General features: G+C 49.4%; 1 protein-coding gene across 1 annotated transcript in view; it reads left to right on the top strand.

The window, feature by feature from the left end:
• Positions 1 to 786: 786 nt before the first annotated feature.
• The window catches only part of LOC109874774 (zinc finger E-box-binding homeobox 1-like), a gene marked incomplete at its 3' end in the record, with an annotated part of 43,035 nt that continues 17,278 nt past the window's right edge, over positions 787 to 26,543 (top strand). Inside the window, exon 1 of the mRNA XM_031810115.1 lies at positions 787 to 937. Within this exon, the coding sequence (XP_031665975.1) occupies positions 787 to 937 (151 nt within the window). The remainder of the gene's footprint in view (positions 938 to 26,543) is intronic.

The raw sequence follows: 26,543 nt of genomic DNA, 5'->3' as shown, positions 1-26,543 counted from the left end.
GGCAGATGACCTCAGCTCAGGATGAGATAGTGTAGGCTTTGTGTCCCATAAAGTGTCCAATGTTGTTAGTCGTGTGATTTGGCCTTGAACCGGTAAGTGTGAGCAGAGCCTGCTGAGCATCTGGTACATGCCATTGGCTTGGTCTAGTGTAAGAGTGGGGGTTGGGCCTGTTTGCCTGGTCATGGCCTGGGCGTATGTGTGACTCTCTCTCTCTCTCTCTCTTTTATCTGTCAATGGGGCTGTGTAACCGCTGGAACACAGGTCTCAGGTTCACAGTTCACCACTTGAGAAAATTACATTCAAGATAGCTAGCAGTGTTATAGATACTAGTCCTCAGCAGAGATTTTAAAAAAATTTAGAGGGTAAAGGTTAGAGGGTAAAGGTTACACCAATTTTTTTGTTGTGTTTGGAATGATTAGATTCTTTTGCATTACGTTTTCACTCGCTCTGTTGTCATTTAAGCTTTTTAAAAATTTGTTTTTATCCTCTTAACAATTCCAACATGTAGTGATTTTCTTATCATTCTACTTCAAATAAGACGTTAGATATCTGCAACAACAATGCAACAAACTAAACTGTAAGCCCAGACTTCCTCTATCTCTAATCGACCTAGCGTCCAGGGGGTGTACTGTACATCAAGCTACTCCACTACAGAAACAGGAGGTAGACTTGCGTCCTATGGCTGTTCTGACTCATACAAGGTGTAGCCTACTAACTTCTTACTCATTGTCCCTCCTGGTTGTCTCCTCCCTCTCTCTCGTCTCTTTGCAGTAACGAATTACAACAATGTTGTGGAGGCCCAGTCAGATTCTGGACGATGAGGACAAGCTACACATAGTGGAGGAAGACCCTGATGGAGACAGCACTGTGCCAGAAGACACCTCCGCAGTATTATCCCAGAACGGGACGGAGACGCACCAAGACACCTGGGATGGAGGTAAAACGCCAGACCATACAATACAGAACATACTGAAGAACTCCCTCATTTCTCTCTCTCTCTCTACTCTCTCTCTCCCTCTCTCTCCTCCTCTCTCTCTCTCTCTCTCTCTCTCTCTCTCTCTCTCTCTCTCTCTCTCTCTCTCTCTCTCTCTCTCTCTCTCTCTCTCTCTCTCTCTCTCTCTCTCTCTCTCTCTCTCTCTCTCTTTCATACTAAAGAACTCCCTCATTCTCTCTTTCTCTCTCTTCCTCTCTTTCACTCACTCTCTCCCTCTCTCTCTCTCTCTCTCTTTCTCTGTCACTCTTTCTCTGACCACATACAGAACATCTACATTTACATTTTAGTCATTTCGCAGATGCTCTAATCCAGAGCGGTTTACATTCAGTGTTTTCATTGACCGTAGACCAAGTTCCACTGATAATGGAAGTGACACGTCATTCAGGAAGTAGGACAACAACATTTACATTCTGTTGCTCCAGAGAGACCAGGGGTTTGAGAACCATAGCTTCAACTAAGAGTTTCCTGTTTCCTTTGTGTCACCTGAATAGGGAATGTACTTACGTGGTCTCTGTTATTTCACGTGTCTTAAAGCAGTGAGTTAGAGTAAGACTGGCATCCTATTCCCTACGTAGGCCCTATGGCCCTGGTCAGAAGTAGTGCACTGTAAAGGGAATATGTTAAGATGCCTCTGTAGGTCTGTTTTGCAGATGTGCTGTAGTATTGAAGATAGTTTTCTCTCTCTCTCAACTATGTACTTCCCCATTTCTGCTTCTCTCTCTCTCTCATTTCAAATGCAAGGGCTTTATTGGCATGGGAAACATACATTTATGTTTACATTGCCAAAGCAAGTGAAGTAGATAATAAACCAAAGTGAAATAAACAAGAAAAATTAACACTTAACATGACACTCACAGAAGTTCCAAAAGAATAAAGACATTTCAAATGTCATATTATGTCTATGTACAGTGTTGTAACGATGTGCAAATAGTTATAGTACCAAAGGGAAAATAAATAAACATAAATATGGTTGTATTTACAATGATGTTTGTTCTTCACTGGCTGCCCTTTTCTTGTGGCAACATGTCAAATCTTGCTGCTGTGATGGCACACTGGTATTTCACCCAGTGGATATGGGAGTTTGTCAAAATTGGGTTTGTTTTCGAATTCTTTGTGGGTCTTTGTAATCTGAGGGAAATGTGTGTCTCTAATATGGTCATACATTTGGCAGAAAGTTAGGAAGTGCAGCTCAGTTTCCACCTCATTTTGTTGGCAGTGTGCACATAGCCTGTCTTCTCTTGAGAGCCAGGTCTGCCTACGGCAGTCTCTCTCAATAGCAAGGCTATGCTCACTGAATCTGTACATAGTCAAAGCTTTCCTTCATTTTGGGTCAGTCACAGTGGTCAGGTATTCTGCCTGTGTGTACTCTCTATTACGGCGAGTCTTTCTCTGCTACGGTGAGTCTTTCTCTATTACGGCGAGTCTTTCTCTGCTACGGTGAGTCTTTCCCTGCTACGGCGAGTCTGTCCCTGCTACGGCGAGTCTGTCCCTGCTACGGCAAATCTTTCACTGCTACGGCGAGTCTGTCCCTGCTACGGCAAGTCTGTCCCTGCTACGGCGAGTCTGTCCCTGCTACGGCGAGTCTGTCCCTGCTACGGCGAGTCCTTCCCTGCTACGATGTCAGCCCTGTATGACTCCACTCTCTCTGCTACGGCGAGTCTTTCCCTGCTACGGTGAGTCTGTCCCTGCTACGGCGAGTCTGTCCCTGCTACGGCGAGTCTGTCCCTGCTACGGCGAGTCTTTCCCTGCTACGGTGAGTCTGTCCCTGCTACGGCGAGTCTGTCCCTGCTACGGTGAGTCTGTCCCTGCTACGGTGAGTCTGTCCCTGCTACGGTGAGTCCTTCCCTGCTACGGCGAATCTTTCTGGTCAAAAGTAGGGCAGGGCTCTCCAGATCTGTTCAGATCTGTTCTTCCTGTAGGTTTTTGTTTCAACCCCAGTTGTAACTAACCTGATTCAGCTTATCAATCAGCTAGTTATTAGAATTAGGTGAGCTAGATTAGGGTTAGAGAGAGAACCTACAGGACAGTAGCTCTCCAGGAACAGGGTGGATGGTAGCTCTCCAGGAACAGGGTGGATGGTATCTCTCTAGGAACAGGGTAAGAGAGAACCAACAGGACGGTATCTCTCCAGGAACAGGGTTAGAGGGAGAACCTACAGGACGGGATCTCTCCAGGAACAGGATTAGAGAGAGAACCTACAGGATGGTAGCCCTCCATCAACAGGGTTAGAGAGAGAACCTACAGGACGGTAGCCCTCCATCAACAGGGTTAGAGAGAGAACCTACAGGATGGTAGCTCTCCATCAACAGGGTTAGAGAGTGAACCTACAGGACGGTATCTCTCCAGGAACAGTGTTAGAGAGAGAACCTACAGGACGGTATCTCTCCAGGAACAGGGTTAGAGAGAGAACCTACAGGATGGTAGCTCTCCAGGAACAGGGTTAGAGAGAGAACCTACAGGATGGTAGCTCTCCAGGAACAGGGTTAGAGAGAGAACCTACAGGACGGTATCTCTCCAGGAACAGGGTTAGAGAGAGAACCTACAGGACGGTAGCTCTCCAGGAACAGGGTGTTTGATGCAATTCCATTTGCTCTGTTCTGGACATTATTATGAATCGTCCTCCCCTCAGCAGCCTCCTGTGTTGTCCAGTAACCCAGTGCCAACACTGTGGACAGGTGTAGCATGTACTAACTAACTGTCCATTTGGAAACAGTTGTGGCTTCTAATCCCTCCAGCTGCTCCCATCTGTCCCACACAGTATACTCCTCACTCACCAAATCCCTCTTACACCAGCCAGGGTTCTTCATGACAAAGAAACACACTATCTTGGTTGAAAAGGGATTCAGTGCCAGAGAATGCAACCAAAGCATTTGAATTTAAAAAAATGTTTTCACATCACGCTTTGTGAAAATTGTTGAAGAAAATGTTAATTTTCTCGATCCGCCTTTTGTTAGTGTCTTTTCTGAGAGAAGGAGAGAAGGACCGGGGTGGTGGGTCCTCCATTATTGTCTTGGTTTCATTTCCCACTGTTGGCGCCACCCGGCTCCTCTGTGTGGTACTGGGTATTATTTGGGAGCTGGGAGCTTTTAAGAACCTGGCTGATTTTCAGAAAGCAGAGAGGATGAGGGTCACTCCACCTGGTGTTATCAACATGATCAGACAGACGGACAGACAGACAGGCAACAGCCACAATGAGAACAATCATAAATACAAGTAATGCTCTCTCTCTCTCTCTCCGAATAACCCTGGTCTTCAGGTGTTTGGAAATTGCTCCCAAGGATGAACCAGACTTGTGGAGGTCTACAATCTTTTTTCTGAGGTCTTGGCTGATTTCTTTTGATTTTCCCTCGATGTCAAGCAAATAGGCACTGAGTTTGAAGGTAGGCCTTGAAATACATCCACAGGTACACCTCCAATTGACTCAAATTATATCAATTAGCCTATCAGAAGCTTCTAAAGCCATGAGATCATTTTCTGGAATTTTCCAAGCTGTTTAAAGGCACAGTCAACTTAGTGTATGTAAACTTCTGACCCACTGGAATTGTGATACAGTGAATTATAGTGAAATAATCTGTCTGTATACAATTGTTGGAAAAATTACTTGTCATGCACAAAGTAGATGTCCTAACCAACTTCACAAAACTGTAGTTTGTTAACAAGAAATTTGTGGAGTGGTTGAAAAACAAGTTTTAATGACTCCAACCTAAGTGTATGTAAACTTCCGACTTCAACTGTATATGGTAGTAGAGATCTATATGGCTGTAGAGATATATATGGTAGTAGAGATATATATGGTAGTAGAGATACAGTGGGGCAAAAAAGTATTTAGTCAGCCACCAATTGTGCAAGTTCTCCCACTTAAAAAGATGAGAGAGGCCTGTAATTTTCATCATAGGTACACTTCATCTATGACAGACAAAATGAGAAAACAATCATACCCCCTAAAATCATACGCCCTAAGACATACTAACCTCTCACCATAACAACAACAGGGAGGTTAGCAGTTTATATCATACCTCCCAAGACATACTAACCCCTCACCATAACAACAACAGGGAGGTTAGCAGTTTATATCATACCTCCCAAGACATACTAACCTCTCACCATAACAACAACAGGGAGGTTAGCAGTTTATATCATACCTCCCAAGACATACTAACCCCTCACCATAACAACAACAGGGAGGTTAGCAGTTTATATCATACCTCCCAAGACATACTAACCTCTCACCATAACAACAACAGGGAGGTTAGCAGTTTATATCATACCTCCCAAGACATACTAACCTCTCACCATAACAACAACAGGGAGGTTAGCAGTTTATATCATACCTCCCAAGACATGCTAACCTCTCACCATAACAACAACAAGGAGGTTAGCAGTTTATATCATACCTCCCAAGACATGCTAACCTCTCACCATAACAACAACAGGGAGGTTAGCAGTTTATATCATACCTCCCAAGACATACTAACCTCTCACCATAACAACAACAGGGAGGTTAGCAGTTTATATCATACCTCCCAAGACATGCTAACCTCTCACCATAACAACAACAAGGAGGTTAGCAGTTTATATCATACCTCCCAAGACATGCTAACCTCTCACCATAACAACAACAGGGAGGTTAGCAGTTTATATCATACCTCCCAAGACATGCTAACCTCTCACCATAACAACAACAAGGAGGTTAGCAGTTTATATCATACCTCCCAAGACATGCTAACCTCTCACCATAACAACAACAGGGAGGTTAGCAGTTTATATCATACCTCCCAAGACATACTAACCTCTCACCATAACAACAACAGGGAGGTTAGCAGTTTATATCATACCTCCCAAGACATGCTAACCTCTCACCATAACAACAACAAGGAGGTTAGCAGTTTATATCATACCTCCCAAGACATGCTAACCTCTCACCATAACAATAACAGGGAGGTTAGCAGTTTATATCATACCTCCCAAGACATACTAACCCCTCACCATAACAACAACAGGGAGGTTTAATATTTGTGCGTCTGTAACTGTGTTAGTTTTTTTTGAGAGTACACGTAATGGCTGCCGTCACCGTAGGAGATTGGCCTGATAATACATTTGACGTTACACTGTTAAAGCAGACGGAGGCTGCTATTGTTAGATATTACTGCTCTGTCGGAACTAGAAACACAAGCATTTCACTACACCTGCAATAACATCTGCTAAACATACGTATGTGACCAATAACATTTGATTTGATTGTACATTTTATTAGCAGTGCCTCTTTCAGCCAATCCCAACCTCCTCTCAGCCAATCCCAACCTCCTCTCAGCCAGCCCCACCCTCCTATCAGTCTCTTTCAGCCAGCCCCCACCCTCCTCTCAGCCTCTTTCAGCCAGCCCCACCCTCCTCTCAGCCTCTTTCAGCCAGCCCCACCCTCCTCTCAGCCAGCCCCATCCTCCTCTCAGCTTATTTCAGCCAGCCCCACCCTCCTCTCAGCCAGCCCACCCTCCTCTGAGCTTCTTTCAGCAAGCCCCATCCTCCTCTCAGTCTCTTTCAGACAGCCCCACCCTCCTCTCAGCCAGCCCCACCCTCCTCTCAGCCAGCCCCACTCTCCTCTCAGCTTCTTTCAGCCAGCCCCACCCTCCTCTCAGCCAGCCCCATCCTCCTCTCAGCTTCTTTCAGCCAGCCCCACCCTCCTCTCAGCCAGCCCCAACCTCCTCTCAGCTTCTTTCAGCCAGCCCCAACCTCCTCTCAGCTTCTTTCAGCCAGCCCCATCCTCCTCTCAGCCTCATTCAGCTGGTCCCACCCTCCTCTCAGCTTCTTTCAGCCAGCCCCACCCTCCTCTCAGCCAGCCCCACCCTCCTCTCAGCCACCCCACCCTCCTCTCAGCCAGCCCCACCCTCCTCTCAGCCAGCCCCACCCTCCTCTCAGCCAGCCCCACCCTCCTCTCAGCCAGCCCCACCCTGCTCTCAGCCAGCCCACCCTCCTCTCAGCCAGCCCCACCCTCCTCTCAGCCAGCCCCACCCTCCTCTCAGCCAGCCCCACCCTCCTCTCAGCCAGCCCCACCCTCCTCTCAGCCAGCCCATCCTCCTCTCAGTCTCTTTCAGCCAGCCCCACCCTCCTCTCAGCCAGCCCCACCCTCCTCTCAGCCAGCCCCACTCTCCTCTCAGCTTCTTTCAGCCAGCACCACCCTCTCAGCTTCTTTCAGCCAGCCCCACCCTCCTCTCAGCCAGCCCCACCCTCCTCTCAGCCAGCCGTACCCTCCTCTCAGCCAGCCCCACCCTCCTCTCAGCCAGCCCCACCCTCCTCTCAGCCAGCCCCACCTCCTCTCAGCCAGCCCCACCCTCCTCTCAGCCAGCCCCACTCTCCTCTCAACTTATTTCAGCCAGCCCCACCCTCCTCTCAGCCAGCCCCACTCTCCTCTCAGCTTATTTCAGCCAGCCCCACCCTCCTCTCAGCCAGCACACCCTCTCAGCTTCTTTCAGCCAGCCCCACCCTCCTCTCAGCTTCTTTCAGCCAGCCCCACCCCTCCTCTCAGTCTCTTTCAGCCAGCCCCACCCTCTCTCAGCCAGCCCCACTCTCCTCTCAGCTTATTTCAGCCAGCCCCACCCTCCTCTCAGCCAGCCCACCCTCCTCTGAGCTTCTTTCAGCAAGCCCCATCCTCCTCTCAGCTTATTTCAGCCAGCCCCACCCTCCTCTCAGCCAGCCACCCTCCTCTGAGCTTCTTTCAGGCAAGCCCCATCCTCCTCTCAGTCTCTTTCAGACAGCCCCACCCTCCTCTCAGCCAGCCCACCTCCTCTCAGCCAGCCCCACTCTCCTCTCAGCTTCTTTCAGCCAGCCCCACCCTCCTCTCAGCCAGCCCCATCCTCCTCTCAGCTTCTTTCAGCCAGCCCCACCCTCCTCTCAGCCAGCCCCAACCTCCTCTCAGCTTCTTTCAGCCAGCCCCAAACCTCCTCTCAGCTTCTTTCAGCCAGCCCCATCCTCCTCTCAGCCTCATTCAGCTGGTCCCACCCTCCTCTCAGCTTCTTTCAGCCAGCCCCACCCTCCTCTCAGCCAGCCCCACCCTCCTCTCAGCCAACCCCACCCTCCTCTCAGCCAGCCCCACCCTCCTCTCAGCCAGCCCCACCCTCCTCTCAGCCAGCCCCACCCTCCTCTCAGCCAGCCCCACTCTCCTCTCAGCTTCTTTCAGCCAGCCCCACCCTCCTCTCAGCCAGCCCATCCTCCTCTCAGCTTCTTTCAGCCAGCCCCACCCTCCTCTCAGCCAGCCCCCAACCTCCTCCTCAGCTTCTTTCAGCCAGCCCAACCTCCTCTCAGCTTCTTTCAGCCAGCCCCATCCTCCTCTCAGCCTCATTCAGCTGGTCCACCCTCCTCTCAGCTTCTTTCAGCCAGCCCCAACCCTCCTCTCAGCCAGCCCCACCCTCCTCTCAGCCAACCCACCCTCCTCTCAGCCAGCCCCACCCTCCTCTCAGCCAGCCCCACCCACTCCTCTCAGCCAGCCCCACCCTCCTCTCAGCCAGCCCACCCTGCCTCTCAGCCAGCCCACCCTCCTCTCAGCCAGCCCCACCCTCCTCTCAGCCAGCCCCACCCTCCTCTCAGCCAGCCCCACCCTCTCTCAGCCAGCCCCACCCTCCTCTCAGCCAGCCCCACCCTCCTCTCAGCCAGCCCCATCCTCCTCAGTCTCTTTCAGCCAGCCCCACCCTCCTCTCAGCCAGCCCCACCCTCCTCTCAGCCAGCCCACTCTCCTCTCAGCTTCTTTCAGCCAGCACCACCTCTCAGCTTCTTTCAGCCAGCCCCACCCTCCTCTCAGCCAGCCCCACCTCCTCTCAGCCAGCCCCACCCTCCTCTTCAGCCAGCCCCAACCCTCCTCTCAGCCAGCCCCACCCTCCTCGTCAGCCAGCCGTACCCTCCCTCTCAGCCAGCCCCACCCTCCTCTCAGCCAGCCCACCCTCTCTCAGCCAGCCCCACCCTCCTCTCAGCCAGCCCACCCTCCTCTCAGCCAGCCCACCCCTGCTCTCAGCCAGCCCACCCTCCTCTCAGCCAGCCCCACCCTCCTCTCAGCCAGCCCCACCCTCCTCTCAGCAGCCCCACCCTCCTCTCAGCCAGCCCACCCTCCTCTCAGCCAGCCCCATCCTCCTCTCAGTCTCTTTCAGCCAGCCCCACCCTCCTCTCAGCCAGCCCCACCCTCCTCTCAGCCAGCCCCACTCTCCTCTCAGCTTCTTTCAGCCAGCACCACCCTCTCAGCTTCTTTCAGCCAGCCCCACCCTCCTCTCAGCCAGCCCCACCCTCCTCTCAGCAAGCCCCACCCTCCTCTCAGCTTCTTTCAGCCAGCCCCATCCTCCTCTCAGTATCTTTCAGCCAGCCCCGCTCTCCTCTCAGTCTCTTTCAGCCAGCCCCACCCTCCTCTCAGCTTCTTTCAGCCAGCCCACCCTCCTCTCAGTCTCTTTCAGCCAGCCCCACCCTCCTCTCAGTCTCTTTCAGCCAGCCCCACCCTCCTCTCAGCTTCTTTCAGCCAGCCCCACCCTCCTCTCAGTCTCTTTCAGCCAGCCCCACCCTCCCCTCAGCCAGCCCCACCCTCCTCTCAGCCAGCCCCACTCTCCTCTCAGCTTCTTTCAGCCAGCACCACCCTCTCAGCTTCTTTCAGCCAGCCCCACCCTCCTCTCAGTCTCTTTCAGCCAGCCCCGCCCTCCTCTCAGTCTCTTTCAGCCAGCCCCACCCTCCTCTCAGCTTCTTTCAGCCAGCCCCACCCTCCTTCAGTCTCTTTCAGCCAGCCCCACTCTCCTCTCAGCCAGCCCCACCCTCCTCTCAACTTATTTCAGCCAGCCCCACCCTCCTCTCAGCCAGCACCACCCTCTCAGCTTCTTTCAGCCAGCCCCACCCTCCTCTCAGCTTCTTTCAGCCAGCCCCACCCTCCTCTCAGTCTCTTTCAGCCAGCCCCACCCTCCTCTCAGCCAGCCCCACTCTCCTCTCAGCTTATTTCAGCCAGCCCCACCCTCCTCTCAGCCAGCCCACCCTCCTCTGAGCTTCTTTCAGCAAGCCCCATCCTCCTCTCAGTCTCTTTCAGCCAGCCCCACCCTCCTCTCAGCCAGCCCCACCCTCCTCTCAGCCAGCCCCACTCTCCTCTCAGCTTCTTTCAGCCAGCCCCACCCTCCTCTCAGCCAGCCCCATCCTCCTCTCAGCTTCTTTCAGCCAGCCCCACCCTCCTCTCAGCCAGCCCCAACCTCCTCTCAGCTTCTTTCAGCCAGCCCAACCTCCTCTCAGCTTCTTTCAGCCAGCCCCATCCTCCTCTCAGCCTCATTCAGCTGGTCCCACCCTCCTCTCAGCTTCTTTCAGCCAGCCCCACCCTCCTCTCAGCCAGCCCACCCTCCTCTCAGCCAGCCCCACCCTCCTCTCAGCCACCCCACCCTCCTCTCAGCCAGCCCCACCCTCCTCTCAGCCAGCCCCACCCTCCTCTCAGCCAGCCCCACCCTCCTCTCAGCCAGCCCCACCCTCCTCTCAGCCAGCCCCACCCTCCTCTCAGCCAGCCCACCCTCCTCTCAGCCAGCCCCACCCTCCTCTCAGCCAGCCCACCCTCCTCTCAGCCAGCCCCACCCTCCTCTCAGCCAGCCCCACCCTCCTCTCAGCCAGCCCCACCCTCCTCTCAGCCAGCCCACCCTCCTCTCAGCCAGCCCCCCACCCTCCTCTCAGCCAGCCCCCACCCTCCTCTCAGCCAGCCCCACCCTCCTCTCAGCCAGCCCCACCCTCCTCTCAGCCAGCCCCACCCTCCTCTCAGCCAGCCCCACCCTCCTCTCAGCTTCTTTCAGCCAGCCCCACCCTCCTCTCAGCCAGCCCCACCCTCCTCTCAGCCAGCCCCACCCTCCTCTCAGCCAGCCCCACCCTCCTCTCAGCCAGCCGTACCCTCCTCTCAGCCAGCCCAACCCTCCTCTCAGCCAGCCCCACCCTCCTCTCAGCCAGCCCCACCCTCCTCTCAGCCAGCCCCACCCTCCTCTCAGCCAGCCCCACCCTCCTCTCAGCTGGTTATGTATTGGTTGCCTCTCCTCCTTTTTGTCTTCATCGTTCTATAACAGGTTGGCATTTATTGGGATGAGTCATCTACTGGAGGCAGCCACAAAGCCATCAAATCTCATTTTTAACCTTAACCCTAACGCTTAACACTGCTATCCTTATGCCTAACCCTAACCTTAAATGAAGACCAAAAAAGCTAATGTTAGTTTTTTATAGATTTTTTTTGATACAGCCAATTTTGAGTTTGCAGCTGGCCCATCTAGTGGAAATCGCTCAGCTCTGCCTCCAGGACAAGATTCATCCCAATAAATGTCAACCTGTCACATTCTACACTTATGCTGTTTTTAGGAATTAAACACTTTCTGTGTTGTTTACCGGTTTAAATCAAAATGCCACCATGGATAATAGAACAGTCCATCAGCGGGTCGAGTCGATGTTTAACTCGGTTAATGAACGAGCTTATCAAACAACATAACTTTCTTAAATTAAGTTTGTCAATTGTACAACACAGTACCTTTTGTTGGCAATGTATGTCTGGCACCTGCCTTTTCTCACAAAGCTCCAGAGATCAACACATTGTCTTTAGTCATGTATAGCTATTCAGACACTAGAGACCAGTGTTTGTTACATTCTGAAGATAGTGGCTGTGTTCCAAATAGCACCCTATTCACTATTGCACTACTCGGGCCATATGGGCCCTGGACAGGAGACTGCTTTGGGGCCTGATGTTAAGAAACAGGAAGTTAAGGTCAAAGGTCAGTGGAGCTGGAGGCAGCTGTTAAATCACTAACACACCCAGACACTTGCACACACACAGTCACACACTCTCTCTCTCTATCGCTCTCTTCTCTATCCAGATCTCTCTCTCTATCCAGATCTCTCTCTCTCTCTCTATCGTCTCTCTCTCTATCCAGATCTCTCTCTCTCCCTTTCTCTCTCTCTCTCTCTCTCTCTCTCTCCCTCTCTCTCTCTCTCTATATCGCTCTTTCTCTCTATCCAGATCTCTCTCTCTCCCTCTCTCTCTCTCTCTCTCCTCTCTCTCTCTCTCTCTCTCTCTCGCTCTCTCTCTCTATCGCTCTCTCTCTCTATCCAGATCTCTCTCTATCCAGATCTCTCTCCCTCTCTCTATCGCTCTCTCTCTCTATCCAGATCTCTCTCTCTCTCTATCCAGATCTCTCTCTCTCTCTATCCAGATCTCCCTCTCTCTATCCAGATCTCTCTCCCTCTATCCAGATCTCTATCTCTCTATCCAGATCTCTCTCTGTGTCCAGATCTCTCTCTATCTAGATCTCTCTCTCTGTCCAGATCTCTCTCTATCTATCCAGATCTCTCTCTCTCTATCTATCCAGATCTCTCTCTATCCAGATTTCTCTCTCTATCCAGATCTCCCTCTCTCTATCAGATCTCTCTCCCTCTATCCAGATCTCTATCTCTCTATCCAGATCTCTCTCTGTGTCCAGATCTCTCTCTCTCTCTCTATCTAGATCTCTCTCTCTGTCCAGATCTCTCTCTCTCTATCTATCCAGATCTCTCTCTCTCTATCTATCCAGATCTCTCTCTCTCTATCCAGATCTCTCTCTATCCAGATCTTTCTCTCTCTATCCAGATCTTTCTCTCTCTATCCAGATCTTTCTCTCTCTATCCAGATCTCTCTCTCTCTCTATCCAGATCTCTCTCTCTATCGCTCTCTCTCTCTATCCAGATCTCTCTCTCTCTCTATCCAGATCTTTCTCTTTCTATCCATATCTCTCTCTCTATCCAGATCTCTCTCTCTATCCAGATTTCTCTCTCTGTCCAGATCTCTCTCTCTCTCTCTATCCAGATCTCTCTCTCTCCATCCAGATCTTTCTCTATCCAGATCTTTCTCTCTCTATCCAGATCTCTCTCTCTCTCTATCCAGATCTCTCTCTCTCTATCGCTCTCTCTCTCTATCCAGATCTCTCTCTCTCTATCCAGATCTCTCTCTCTCTCTATCCAGATCTCTCTCTCTCTATCCAGATCTCTCTCTCTCTATCCAGATCTCTCTCTCTCTCTCTATCCAGATCTCTCTCTCTCTCTATCCAGATCTCTCTCTCTCTACCAGATCTCTCTCTCTCTATCCAGATCTCTCTCTCTCTATCCAGATCTCTCTATCTCTATCTCTATCCAGATCTCTCTATCTCTATCTCTATCCAGATCTCTCTCTCTATCCAGATCTCTCTCTCTCTATCCAGATCTCTCTCTCTCTATCCAGATCTCTCTCTCTATCCAGATCTCTCTCTATCCAGATCTCTCTCTCTATCCAGATCTCTCTCTATCCAGATCTTTCTCTCTCTATCCAGATCTTTCTCTCTCTATCCAGATCTCTCTCTCTCTATCCAGATCTCTCTCTCTCTATCCAGATCTCTCTCTCCCTATCCAGATCTCTCTCTCTCTATCCAGATCTCTCTCTCTCTCTATCCAGATCTCTCTCTCTCTCTATCCAGATCTCTCTCTCTCTCTTATCCAGATCTCTCTCTCTCTCTCTATCCATATCTCTCTCCTCTCTATCCAGATCTCTCTCCCTTCCAATCTCTCTCTCTCTATCCAGATCTCTCTCTCTCTATCCAATCTCTCTCTTATCCAGATCGCTCTCCTATCCAGATCTCTCTCTCTCTATCCAGATCTCTCTCTCTCTATCCAGATTCTCTCTCTCTATCCAGATCTCTCTCTCTCTATCCAGATCTCTCTCTCTCTCTATCCAGATCTCTCTCTCTCTATCCAGATTCTCTCTCTCCTCATCCAGATCCTCTCTCTCTCTCATATCCAGATCTCTCTCTCTCTCTCTATCCAGATCTCTCTCTCTCTATCCAATCTCTCTCTCTCTATCCAGATCTCTCTCTCTCTCTATCCAGATCTCTGCTCTCTCTATCCCAGATCTCTCTCTTCTCTATCCAGATCTCTCTCTCTCTCTATCCAGATCTCTCTCTCTCTCTATCCAGATCTCTCTCTCTCTCTATCCAGATCTCTCTCTCTCTATCCAGATCTCTCTCTCTCTATCCAGATCTCTCTATCTCTATCTCTATCCAGATCTCTCTATTCTCTATCTCTATCCAGATCTCTCTCTCTATCCAGATCTCTCTCTCTCTATCCAGATCTCTCTCTCTCTATCCAGATCTCTCTCTCTATCCAGATCTCTCTCTATCCAGATCTCTCTCTCTATCCAGATCTCTCTCTATCCAGATCTTTCTCTCTCTATCCAGATCTCTCTCTCTCTATCCAGATCTCTCTCTCCCTATCCAGATCTCTCTCTCTCTATCCAGATCTCTCTCTCTCTCTATCCAGATCTCTCTCTCTCTCTATCCAGATCTCTCTCTCTCTCTATCCATATCTCTCTCTCTATCCAGATCTCTCTCTCTCTATCCAGATCTCTCTCTCTCTATCCAGATCTCTCTCTCTCTCTATCCAGATCTCTCTCTCTCTATCCAGATCTCTCTCTCTCTATCCAGATCTCTCTCTCTCTATCCAGATCTCTCTCTCTATCCAGATCTCTCTCTATCCAGATCTCTCTCTCTCTATCCAGATCTCTCTCTCTATCCAGATCTCTCTCTATCCAGATCTCTCTCTCTCTATCCAGATCTCTCTCTCTCTATCCAGATCTGTCTCTCTCTATCCAGATCTCTCTCTCTCTATCCAGATCTCTCTCTCTCTATCCAGATCTCTCTCTCTCTATCCAGATCTCTCTCTCTCTATCGCACTCTCTCTCTTCCAATCTCTCTCTCTATCCAGATCTCTCTCTCTCTATCCAGATCTCTCTCTCTCTCTCTATCCAGATCTCTCTCTCTCTCTCTATCCAGATCTTCTCTCTCTCTCTCTCTCTATCCAGATCTCTCTCTCTCTATCCAGATTCTCTCTCTCTATCCAGATCTCTCTCTCTCTATCCAGATCTCTCTCTCTCTATCCTGATCTCTCTCTCTATCCAGATCTCTCTCTCTATCCAGATCTCTCTCTCTATCCAGATCTCTCCCTATCCAGATCTCTCTCTCTATCCAGATCTCTCTCTATCCAGATCTCTCTCTCTATCCAGATCTCTCTCTCTCTATCCAATCTCTCTCTTCTCTCTATCCAGATCTCTCTCTCTCTCTATCCAGATCTCTCTCTCTCTCTATCCAATCTCTCTCTCTCTATCCATATCTCTCTCTCTCTTCTCTAATCCAGATCTCTCTCTCTCTCTCTATCCAGATCTCTCTCTCTCTCTCTATCCAGATCTCTCTCTCTCTCTATCCAGATCTCTCTCTCTATCCAGATTTTCTCTCTCTATCCATCTCTCTCTCTCTCTCTCTATCCAGATCTCTCTCTCTCTATCCAGATCTCTCTCTATCCAGATCTCTCTCTCTCTATCCTGATCTCTCTCTCTATCCAGATCTCTCTCTCTATCCAGATCTCTCTCTCTATCCAGATCTCTCCCTATCCAGATCTCTCTCTCTATCCAGATCTCTCTCTATCCAGATCTCTCTCTCTATCCAGATCTCTCTCTCTATCCAGATCTCTCTCTCTCTCTACATCTCTTTCTCAACCCATTTCTCTCCTGCTGCATACAGCTTGAAATCGTTCAACTACTTAGAGTGTTTGTTCTAACCTGGAGTGGCAGATGGGTGGGGCTCTCGCCTTTTCAACGATTCTATTGGTGCCAATAGTCTTTCAATCCTTTTCAACGATTCTATTGGTGCCAATAGTATTTCAATCCTTTTCAACGATTCTATTGGTGCCAATAGTATTTCCATCCAGGTCTGATGTTTTCCTGTTTTTACTCCACACTGATATTGAACATCTGCCTGTTCCATTGAGGCTCTGACTTTCCATGGGAATTACTAAAGTCTGATGAGTCACAGAGAGATCAAAGCACATCATTAAAAGGAGGAGAGAGGTAGAGGCAGAGCGAGAGGCAGAGTGAGAGGCAGGGTGAGAGGTAGAGTGAGAGGCAGGGTGAGAGGTAGAGTGAGAGGCAGAGCGAGAGGCAGAGCGAGAGGCAGAGCGAGAGGCAGAGCGAGAGGCAGAGCGAGAGGCAGAGTGAGAGGCAGAGTGAGAGGCAGAGCGAGAGGCAGAGTGAGAGGCAGAGTGAGAGGCAGAGTGAGAGGTAGAGTGAGAGGCAGGGTGAGAGGCAGAGTGAGAGGCAGAGTGAGAGGCAGAGTGAGAGGCAGAGTGAGAGGTAGAGTGAGAGGCAGGGTGAGAGGCAGAGTGAGAGGCAGAGTGAGAGGCAGGGTGAGAGGCAGAGTGAGAGGCAGAGTGAGAGGCAGAGTGAGAGGCAGAGTGAGAGGCAGAGTGAGAGGTAGAGTGAGAGGTAGAGAGAGAGGCAGAGAGAGAGGTAGAGGCAGAGCGAGAGGCAGAGCGAGAGGCAGAGTGAGAGGTAGAGTGAGAGGTAGAGAGAGAGGCAGAGAGAGAGGTAGAGGCAGAGCGAGAGGCAGAGTCAGAGGCAAAGCGAGAGGCAGAGTGAGAGGTAGAGAGAGAGGCGAGAGGCAGAGAGAGGTAGAGAGAGAAGCAGAGAGAGAGGCAGAGAGAGAGGCAGAGAGAGAGGTAGAGCGAGAGGTAGGACTGTTTTGAGGTGCCGGTAAAGCATGAGGTCATGGGAAGTGAAATGGTTGAGTTAAACTTGAGGGTTAGCAGGAGTCCTGTAGCCTGGGCTCCTCCCCTCCTGTTATGAGAGGGCCTTCAGCAGCAGAGCCCATAGAAATATAATGAGTAGAACCGGCCCGAACCTCTGACCATGGCAATTTGACTGGTGAATGGGGATTCTAATTCTACTCATTCTATTCTAGTCTAATGATATGGTTCTCTCAGTCTGCACCGGTCCCTTTCTGGGCTTCTCTAAACAGGAAGTGGCGGGGTCTGCTGGCACAGGTCCTGGCACCGTTTAAAATACTTAATTCCCTGTGGCAAATGCTTTCGCTGTCTGCAGAAGTGTTCAGTCGTCGTAGCGATGGTTTCAGCTCCACTAGCTGGCAGAGAAAACCAATAAGAGCTGTTCTCTTCAGGCTGTGAACTGTATCTGTAATTGACTGTCAATCATCCTAACGATATCCATGGCGATAGGTTGGATTCTATCACATTTGGGAGCCTATTGAGAAGTATGTAGTGTTAATTAGAGGAAGTGGAGGAGGGGTGGTGACGGAGGAAGAACAAAGCTGTGTACCAGACAGACAGTCCTCAGGTCAAACACACACATCACACACACACATCACACACACCACAACACACAGACACACATCACACACACCACAACACACAGAAACACGCACATCTCACACACACACCACACACCACACACACACACACACACACAACGTCTTATTACACTTTTTGGGAACCAACAATTGATTCCCATTTTAAACCCTAACCTAAACTCCTAACCATAAACCTAACCACTAACCCCTAACCTTAATTCTAACCCTAACCTTAATTCTAACCCTAACCTTAATTCTAGGTGAGAGGGTAACCTTAACCTTAATTCTAACCTTCACCTTAATTCTAACCCTAACCCTAACCCTAACCCTAACCTTAATTCTAATCCTAACCCTAATTCTAATCCTAACCCTAATTCTAATCCTAACCCTAATTCTAATCCTAACCCTTAATTCTAACCCTAATTCAAAACCGTAACCCTAATTCTAACCCTAATTCTAATCCTTACCCTAACCCTAATTCTAATCCTAACCCTAATTCTAATCCTAACCCTTAATCTAACCCCTGAAATAGCCTTTTTACAAGTGAGGACTGTCTGGCAAAATGTCCTCACTTTTTAGTTGGTTTACTATTCTTGTGAGGACTTCTGGTACTCACAACTATAGTAAAACATGTACACCACACACACACACACACAACACACACACACACACACACACACACACACACACACACACACACACACACACACACACACACATCCCTCTCTAGTGTCACCTTTTAATCAATCTTAATGATCTCATTACTGGCTCCAAATCTCATTAAAACTACAGAGAAAACACATGCTTTGCATTTACTACAATATGCCCTCTCTCTTGAACTCAAACACATTGTTTTGTCGACCTCTCTCTGTCTCTCTCTGTCTCTCCCTCTCTCTGTCTCTCTCTCTCTCTGTCTCTCTCTGTCTCTCCCTCTCTCTCTCTGTCTCTCTCTCTGTCTCTCTCTCTCTGTCTCTCTCTGTCTCTCTGTCTCTCTCTCTCTCTCTCTCTCTGTCTCTCTCTCTTCTGTCTCTCTCTCTCTCTGTCTCTCTCGCTCTCTCTCTGTCTCTCTCTCTGTCTCTCTCTCTCTCTGTCTCTCTCTCTGTCTCTCTCTCTCTCTGTCTCTCAATTCAATTCAATTCAAGGGCTTTATTGGCATGGGAAACATATGTTAAAATTGCCAAAGCAAGTGAAGTAGATAATAAACAAAAGTGAAATAAACAATAAAAATGAACAGTAAACATTACACTCAGAACTTTCAAAGGAATAAAGACATTTCACATGTCATATTATGTATATATATATACAGTGTTTTAATGATGTGCAAATAGTTAAGTACAAAAGGGAAAATAAATAAAGCCCCAATATGGGTTGTATTTACAATGATGTTNCCCTGTATCTTCTCTGTCCCTGTATCTTCTCTGTCTCTGTCCCTGTATCTTCCCTGTCCTGTATCTTCTCTGTTGTCCCTGTATCTTCCCTGTCCCTGTATCTTCTCTGTCCCTGTATCTTCTCCGTCCCTGTATCTTCTCTGTCTCTGTCCCTGTATCTTCCCTGTCCTGTATCTTCTCTGTCCTTGCTTATCTTGTCTTGCCCTGTATCTTCTCTGTCCCTGTATCTTCTCTGTCCCTGTATTCTTCCCTGTCCCTGTATCTTCTCTGTCCCTGTATCTTCCCTGTCCCTGTATCTTCCCTGTCCCTGTATCTTCTCTGTCCCTGTATCTTCTCCGTCCCTGTATCTTCTCCGTCCTGTATCTTCCCTGTCCTGTATCTTCTCTGTCCCTGTATCTTCTCTGTCCCTGTCCCTGTATCTTCTCTGTCCCTGTCCCTGTATCTTCTCTGTCCCTGTCTCTGTATCTTCTCTGTCTCTGTCCCTGTATCTTCTCTGTCCCTGTATCTTCTCTGTCTCTGTCCCTGTATCTTCTCTGTCCCTGTATCTTCTCTGTCCCCTGCCCTGTATCTTCTCTCCCTGTCCCTGTATCTTCTCCTCTGTCCCTGTATCTTCTCTGTCCCTGTATCTTCTCTGTCCCTGTATTTCTCTGTCCTGTTATCTTCTTGTCCCTGTATCTTCTATGTCCCTGTATCTTCTCTGTCCCTGTATCTTCTCTGTCTCTGTCCCTGTATATTCTCTGTCCCTGTATCTTCTCTGTCCCTGTATCTTCTCTGTCCCTGCATTTCTCTGTCTCTGTCCCTGTATCTTCTCTGTCCCTGTATCTTCTCTGTCCCTGTCCCTGTATCTTCTCTGTCTCTGTCCCTGTATCTTCTCTGTCTCTGTATCTTCTCTCCCTGTCCCTGTATCTTCTCTGTCCCTGTCCCTGTATCTTCTCTGTCCTGTCTCTGTATCTTCTCTGTCTCTGTCCCTGTATCTTCTCTGTCCCTGTATCTCTCTGTCTCTGTCCCTGTATCTTCTCTGTCCCTGTATCTTCTCTGTCCCTGTCCCTGTATCTTCTCTGGCCCTGTCCCCGTATCTTCTCTGTCCCTGTTTCTGTCCTATAGTCTCTGTTTCTGTCTCTGTTCCATGTCCCCTGTCTCTGTTCCTGTCTCTGTCCCTAGCCCCTGTCTCTGTTCCTGTCTCTGTCCTTAGCCCTTGTCTCTGTTCTGTGTCTGTTCCTGTTTCTGTCCTAGTCTGGGTTATGTCCATGTTTCCTGTCTCTGTATCTTCTATGTCCCTGTATCTTCTATGTCCATGTATCTTCTCTGTCCCTGTATCTTCTCTGTCCCTGCACCCTGTATATTCTCTGTCTCTGTCCCTGTATCTTCTATGTCCCTGTCCCTGATATCTTCTATGTCCCTGTCCCTGTTCTTCTCTGTCCCTGTATCTTCTCTGTCCCTGTCCCTGTATCTTCTCTGTCCCTGTATCTTCTCTGTCTCTGTCCCGTATCTTCTCTGCCTGTATCTTCTCTGTCCCTGTATCTTCTCTGTCCCTGTCCCTGTATCTTCTCTGTCCCTGTCCCTGTATCTTCTCTGTCCCTGTATCTTCTCTGTCTCTGCCCATGTCCCTGTATCTTCTCTGTCCCTGTCCTGTTCTTCTCTGTCTCTGTCCCTGTATCTTTCTCTGTCCCTGTCCCTGTATCTTCTCTGTCCCTGTCCCTGTATCTTCTCTGTCCCTGTCTCTGTATCTTCTCTGTCCCTGTCCTGTATCTTCTCTGTCCCTGTCCCTGTATCTTCTCTGTCTCTGTCCCTGTATCTTCTCTGTCTCTGTCCCTGTATCTTCTCTGTCCCTGTCCCTGTATCTTCTCTGTCCTGTCCCTGTATCTTCTCTGTCCCTGTCCCTGTATCTTCTCTGTCCCTGTCCCTGTATCTCTCTGTCCCTGTCTCTGTATCTTCTCTGTCCCTGTATCTTCTCTGTCTCTGTCCCTGTATCTTCTCTGTCCCTGTCCCTGTCTCTCTGTCCCTGTCCCTGTATCTTCCTGTCCCTGTATCTTCTCTGTCCCTGTATCTTCTCGGTCCCTGTATCTTCTATGTCCCTGTATCTTCTCTGTCCCCTGTATCTTCTCTGTCCCTGTATCTTCTCTGTCTCTGTCCCTGTATCTTCTCTGTCCCTGTATCTTCTCTGCCCCTGTCCCTGTATCTTCTCTGTCCCTGTCCCTGTATCTTCTCTGTCCCTGTTTCTGTCCTAGTCTCTGTCTCTGTCCATGTGTCCCTGTCTCTGTCCTGTCTATGTCCCTAGCCCCTGTCTCTGTTCCTATCTCTGTCCTTAGCCCTTGTCTCTGTTTCTTGTCTGTTCCTGTGTTTCTGTCCTAGTCTTGGTTTATGTCCATGTTCCTGTCCCTGTATCTTCTATGTCCTGTATCTTCTATGTCCCTGTATCCTCTCTGTCCCTGTATCTTCTCTGTCTCTGTCCCTGTATCTTCTATGTCCTGTCCCTGTATCTTCTCTGTCCCTGTATCTTCTCTGTCCCTGTATCTTCTCTGTCTCTGTCCCTGTATCTTCTCTGTCCCTGTATCTTCTATGTCCCTGTATCTTCTATGTCCCTGTATCTTCTATGTCCCTGTATTCTCTGTCTGTCCCTGTATCTTCTCTGTCCCTGTATCTTCTCTGTCTCTGCCCCTGTCCCTGTATCTTCTCTGTCCCTGTATCTTCTCGCCCTGTCTCTGTCCCGTATCTTCTCTGTCCCTGTATCTTCTCTGTCTCTGTCCCTGTCTTCTCTGTCCTGTCCCTGTATCTTCTCTGTCCCTGTCCCTGTATCTTCTCTGTCCCTGTCCCTGTATCTCTCTGTTTCTGTGTCCCTGTATCTTCTCTGTCCCTCTGTCTCTGTATCTTTCTCGTCTCTGTCCCTGTATCTCTCCTTGTCCCTGTCTCTTCTCTGTCCCTGTATCTTCTCTGTCTCTGTCCCTGTATCTTCCTCTGTCCCTGTATCTTCTCTGTCCCTGTCCCTGTATCTTCTCTGTCCCTGTATCTTCTCTGTCCCTGTCCCTGTATCTTCTCTGTCCCTGTCCTGTGTATCTTCTCTGTCTCTGTCCCTGTATCTTCTCTGTCCCTGTATCTTCTCTGTCTCTGTCCCTGTATCTTCTCTGTCCCTGTATCTTCTGTCCCTGTCCCTGTATCTTCTCTGTCCCTGTATCTTCTCTGTCCCTGTATCTCTCTGTCTCTGTCCCTGTATCTTCTCTGTCTCTGTCCCTGTATCTTCTCTGTCCCTGTATCTTCTCTGTCCCTGTATCTTCTCTGTCCCTGTATCTTCTGTCCCTGTCCCTGTATCTTCTCTGTCCCTGTCCCTGTATCTTCTCTGTCCCTGTCCCTGTATCTTCTCTGTCCCTGTTTCTGTCCTGTCTCTGTTTTGTCTCTGTCCCTGTCTCTGTCCTGTCTCTGTTCCTGTTCTGTCTCTGTATCTTCTCTGTCCCTGTATCTTCTATGTCCCTGTCCCTGTATCTTCTCGTCCTGTATCTTCTCTGTCCCTGTATCTTCTCTGTCCCTGTATCTTCTCTCTGTCCTGTATTCTCTGTCTCTGTATCTTCTCTGTCTCTGTATCTTCTCTGTCTCTGTCCCTGTATCATCCCTGTCCCTGTATCTTCTCTGTCCCTGTATCTTCCCTGTCCCTGTATCTTCTCTGTCCTGTATCTTCTCCGTCCCTGTATCTTCTCTGTCTCTGTCCCTGTATCTTCCCTGTCCCTGTATCTTCTCTGTCCCTGTATCTTCTATGTCCCTGTATCTTCTCTGTCCCTGTAACTTCTCTGTCTCTGTTCCTGTTCCTGTCTCTGTATCTTCTCTGTCCCTGTATCTTCTATGTCCCTGTCCCTGTATCTTCTCTGTCTCTGCCCCTGTATCTCTCTGTCCCTGTATCTTCTCTGTCTCTGTCCCTGTATCTTCTCTGTCTGTCCTGTATCTTCTCTGTCCCTGTATTTCTCTGTCTCTGTCCCTGTATCTTCTCTGTCTCTGTCCCTGTATCTTTTCTGTCTCTGCCCCTGTATCTTCTCTGTCTCTGCCCTGTATCTTCTCTGTCCCTGTATCTTCTCTGTCTCTGTCCCCTGTATCTTCCCTGTCCCTGTATCTTCTCTGTCCCTGTATCTTCCCTGTCCCTGTATTCTCTGTCCCTGTATCTTCTCTGTCCCTGTATCTTCTCTGTCTCTGTCCCTGTATCTTCCTGTCCCTGTATTTCTCTGTCCCTGTAACTTCTCTGTCTCTGTCCCTGTATCTTCTCTGTCCCTGTATCTTCTCTGTCCCTGTATCTTCTCTGTCCCTGTTTCTGTCCTAGTCTCTGTTTCTGTCTCTGTCCATGTCCCCTGTCTCTGTTCCTGTCTCTGTTCCTGTTCCTGTCTCTGTATCTTCTCTGTCCCTGTATCTTCTATGTCCCTGTCCCTGTATCTTCTCTGTCCCTGTATCTTCTCTGTCTCTGCCCTGTATCTTCTCTGTCCCTGTATCTTCTGTCTCTGTCCCTGTATCTTCTCTGTCCCTGTATCTTCTCTGTCTCTGCCCTGTATCTTCTCTGCCCCTGTATCTCCCTGTCCCTGTATCTTCTCTGTCCCTGTATCTTCCCTGTCCCTGTATCTTCTCTGTCCCTGTATCTTCTCCGTCCCTGTATCTTCTCTCTGTCTCTGTCCCTGTATCTTCCCTGTCCCTGTATCTTCTCTGTCCCTGTATCTTCTCTGTCCCTGTCCCTGTATCTTTCTCTGTCCTGTCCCTGTATCTTCTCTGTCCCTGTCCTGTATCTTCTCTGTCCCTGTCTCTGTATCTTCTCTGTCCCTGTATCTTTCTGTCTCTCCCTGTATCTTCTCTGTCCCTGTCCTGTATTCTCTGTCCCTGTCCCTGTATCTTCTCTGTCCCTGTCCCTGTATCTTCTCTGTCCCTGTCCCTGTATCTTCTCTGTCCCTGTATCTTCTCTGTCTCTGTCCCTGTATCTTCTCTGTCTCTGTCCCTGTATCTTCTCTGTCCCTGTCCCTGTATCTTCTCTGTCCCTGTCCCTGTATCTTCTCTGTCCCTGTATCTTCTCTGTCCCTGTATCTTCTCTGTCCCTGTATCTTCTATGTCCCTGTATCTTCTCTGTCCCTGTATCTTCTCTGTCTCTGTCCCTGTATCTTCTCTGTCCCTGTATCTTCTCTGCCCCTGTCCCTGTATCTTCTCTGTACCTGTCCCTGTATCTTCTCTGTCCCTGTTTCTGTCCTAGTCTCTGTCTCTGTCCATGTCCCCTGTCTCTGTTCCTGTCTATGTCCCTAGCCCCTGTCTCTGTTCCTATCTCTGTCCTTAGCCCTTGTCTCTGTTTCTGTGTCTGTTCCTGTTTCTGTCCTAGTCTTGGTTTATGACCATGTTCCTGTCTCTGTATCTTCTATGTCCCTGTATCTTCTATGTCCCTGTATCCTCTCTGTCCCTGTATCTTCTCTGTCCCTGCACCCTGTATCTTCTCTGTCTGTCCCTGTATCTTCTATGTCCCTGTCCCTGTATCTTCTCTGTCCCTGTATCTCTCTGTCCCTGTATCTTCTGTCTCTGTCCCTGTATCTTCTCTGTCCCTGTATCTTCTATGTCCCTGTATCTTCTATGTCCCTGTATCTTCTCTGTCCCTGTCCCTGTATCTTCTCTGTCCCTGTATCTTCTCTGTCTCTGCCCCTGTCCCTGTATCTTCTCTGTCCCTGTATCTTCTCTGTCCCTGTCTCTGTCCCTGTATCTTCTCTGTCCCTGTATCTTCTCTGTCTCTGTCTCTGTCCCTGTATCTTCTCTGTCCCTGTCCCTGTATCTTCTCTGTCCCTGTCCCTGTATCTTCTCTGTCCCTGTCTCTGTATCTTCTCTGTCTCTGTCCCTGTATCTTCTCTGTCCCTGTATCTTCTCTGTCTCTGTCCCTGTATTCTCTGTCCCTGTATCTTCTCTGTCCCTGTCCCTGTATCTTCTCTGTCCCTGTATCTTCTCTGTCCCTGTCCCTGTATCTTCTCTGTCCCTGTCCCTGTATCTTCTCTGTCCCTGTCTCTGTATCTTCTCTGTCTCTGTCCCTGTATCTTCTCTGTCCCTGTATCTTCTCTGTCTCTGTCCCTGTATCTTCTCTGTCCCTGTATCTTCTCTGTCTCTGTCCCTGTATCTTCTCTGTCCCTGTCCCTGTATCTTCTCTGTCCCTGTATCTTCTCTGTCCCTGTATCTTCTCTGTCCCTGTAACTTCTCTGTTCTGTCCCTGTTTCTTCTCTGTTCTGTCTCTGTCTCTGTATCTCTCTGTCCCTGTATCTTCTATGTCCCTGTCCTGTATCTCTGTCTCTGCCCCTGTATCTTCTCTGTCCCTGTATCTTCTCTGTCTCTGTCCCTGTATCTTCTCTGTCCCTGTCCCTGTATCTTCTCTGTCCCTGTATCTTCTCTGTCTCTGTCCCTGTATCTTCTCTGTCTCTGCCCCTGTATCTTCTCTGTCTCTGCCCCTGTATCTTCTCTGTCCCTGTATCTTCTCTGTCTCTGTCCCTGTATCTTCCCTGTCCCTGTATCTTCTCTGTCCCTGTATCTTCCCTGTCCCTGTATCTTCCCTGTCCCTGTATCTTCTCTGTCCCTGTATCTTCTCCGTCCCTGTATCTTCTCCGTCCCTGTATCTTCCCTGTCCCTGTATCTTCTCTGTCCCTGTATCTTCTCTGTCCCTGTCCCTGTATCTTCTCTGTCCTGTCCCTGTATCTTCTCTGTCCCTGTCTCTGTATCTTCTCTGTCTCTGTCCCTGTATCTTCTCTGTCCCTGTATCTTCTCTGTCTCTGTCCCTGTATCTTCTCTGTCCCTGTATCTTCTCTGTCCTGTCCCTGTATCTTCTCTGTCCCTGTCCTGTATCTTCTCTGTCCCTGTCCCTGTATCTTCTCTGTCCCTGTCCTGTATCTTCTCTGTCCCTGTATCTTCTCTGTCCCTGTATCTTCTCTGTCCCTGTATCTTCTATGTCCTGTATCTTCTCTGTCCCTGTATCTTCTCTGTCTCTGCCCTGTATATTCTCTGTCCTGTTATCTTCTCTGTCCCTGTATCTTCTCTGTCCATGCATCTTCTCTGTCTCTTGTCCTGTATCTTCTCTGTCCCTGTATCTTCTCTGTCCCTGTCCTGTATCTTCCTGTCTCTGTCCCTGTATCTTCTCTGTCTCTGTCCCTGTATCTTTCTCTGTCCCTGTCCCTGTATCTTCTCTGTCCCTGTCCCTGTATCTTCTCTGTCCCTGTCTCTGTATCTTCTCTGTCTCTGTCCCTGTATCTTCTCTGTCCCTGTATCTTCTCTGTCTCTGTCCCTGTATCTTCTCTGTCCTGTCCCTGTATCTTCTCTGGCCCTGTCCCCGTATCTTCTCTGTCCCTGTTTCTGTCCTAGTCTCTGTTTCTGTCTCTGTCCATGTCCCCTGTCTCTGTTCCTGTCTCTGTCCCTAGCCCCTGTCTCTGTTCCTGTCTCTGTCCTTAGCCCTTGTCTCTGTTTCTGTGTCTGTTCCTGTTTCTGTCCTAGTCTTGGTTTATGTCCATGTTCCTGTCTCTGTATCTTCTATGTCCCTGTATCTTCTATGTCCATGTATCTTCTCTGTCCCTGTATCTTCTCTGTCCCTGCACCCTGTATCTTCTCTGTCTCTGTCCCTGTATCTTTCCTATGTCCCTGTCCCTGTATCTTCTATGTCCCTGTCCTGTATCTCTCTGTCCTGTATCTTCTCTGTCCTGTCCTGTATCTTCTCTGTCCCTGTATCTTCTCTGTCTCTGTCCCTGTATCTTCTCTGTCCCTGTATCTTCTCTGTCCCTGTCCCTGTATCTTCTCTGTCCCTGTCCCTGTATCTTCTCTGTCCCTGTAATCTTCTCTGTCTCTGCCCATGTCCCTGTATCTTCTCTGTCCCTGTATCTTCTCTGTCCTGTCCCTGTATCTTCTCTGTCTCTGTCCCTGTATCTTCTCTGTCCCTGTCCCTGTATCTTCTCTGTCCCTGTCCCTGTATCTTCTCTGTCCCTGTCTCTGTATCTTCTCTGTCCCTGTCCCTGTATCTTCTCTGTCCCT

The sequence above is a fragment of the Oncorhynchus kisutch genome, linkage group LG30 (assembly GCF_002021735.2).
Source record: "Oncorhynchus kisutch isolate 150728-3 linkage group LG30, Okis_V2, whole genome shotgun sequence".
Classification (NCBI taxonomy): domain Eukaryota; kingdom Metazoa; phylum Chordata; class Actinopteri; order Salmoniformes; family Salmonidae; genus Oncorhynchus; species Oncorhynchus kisutch.
This window is presented reverse-complemented; position numbering and strand designations above follow the sequence as displayed.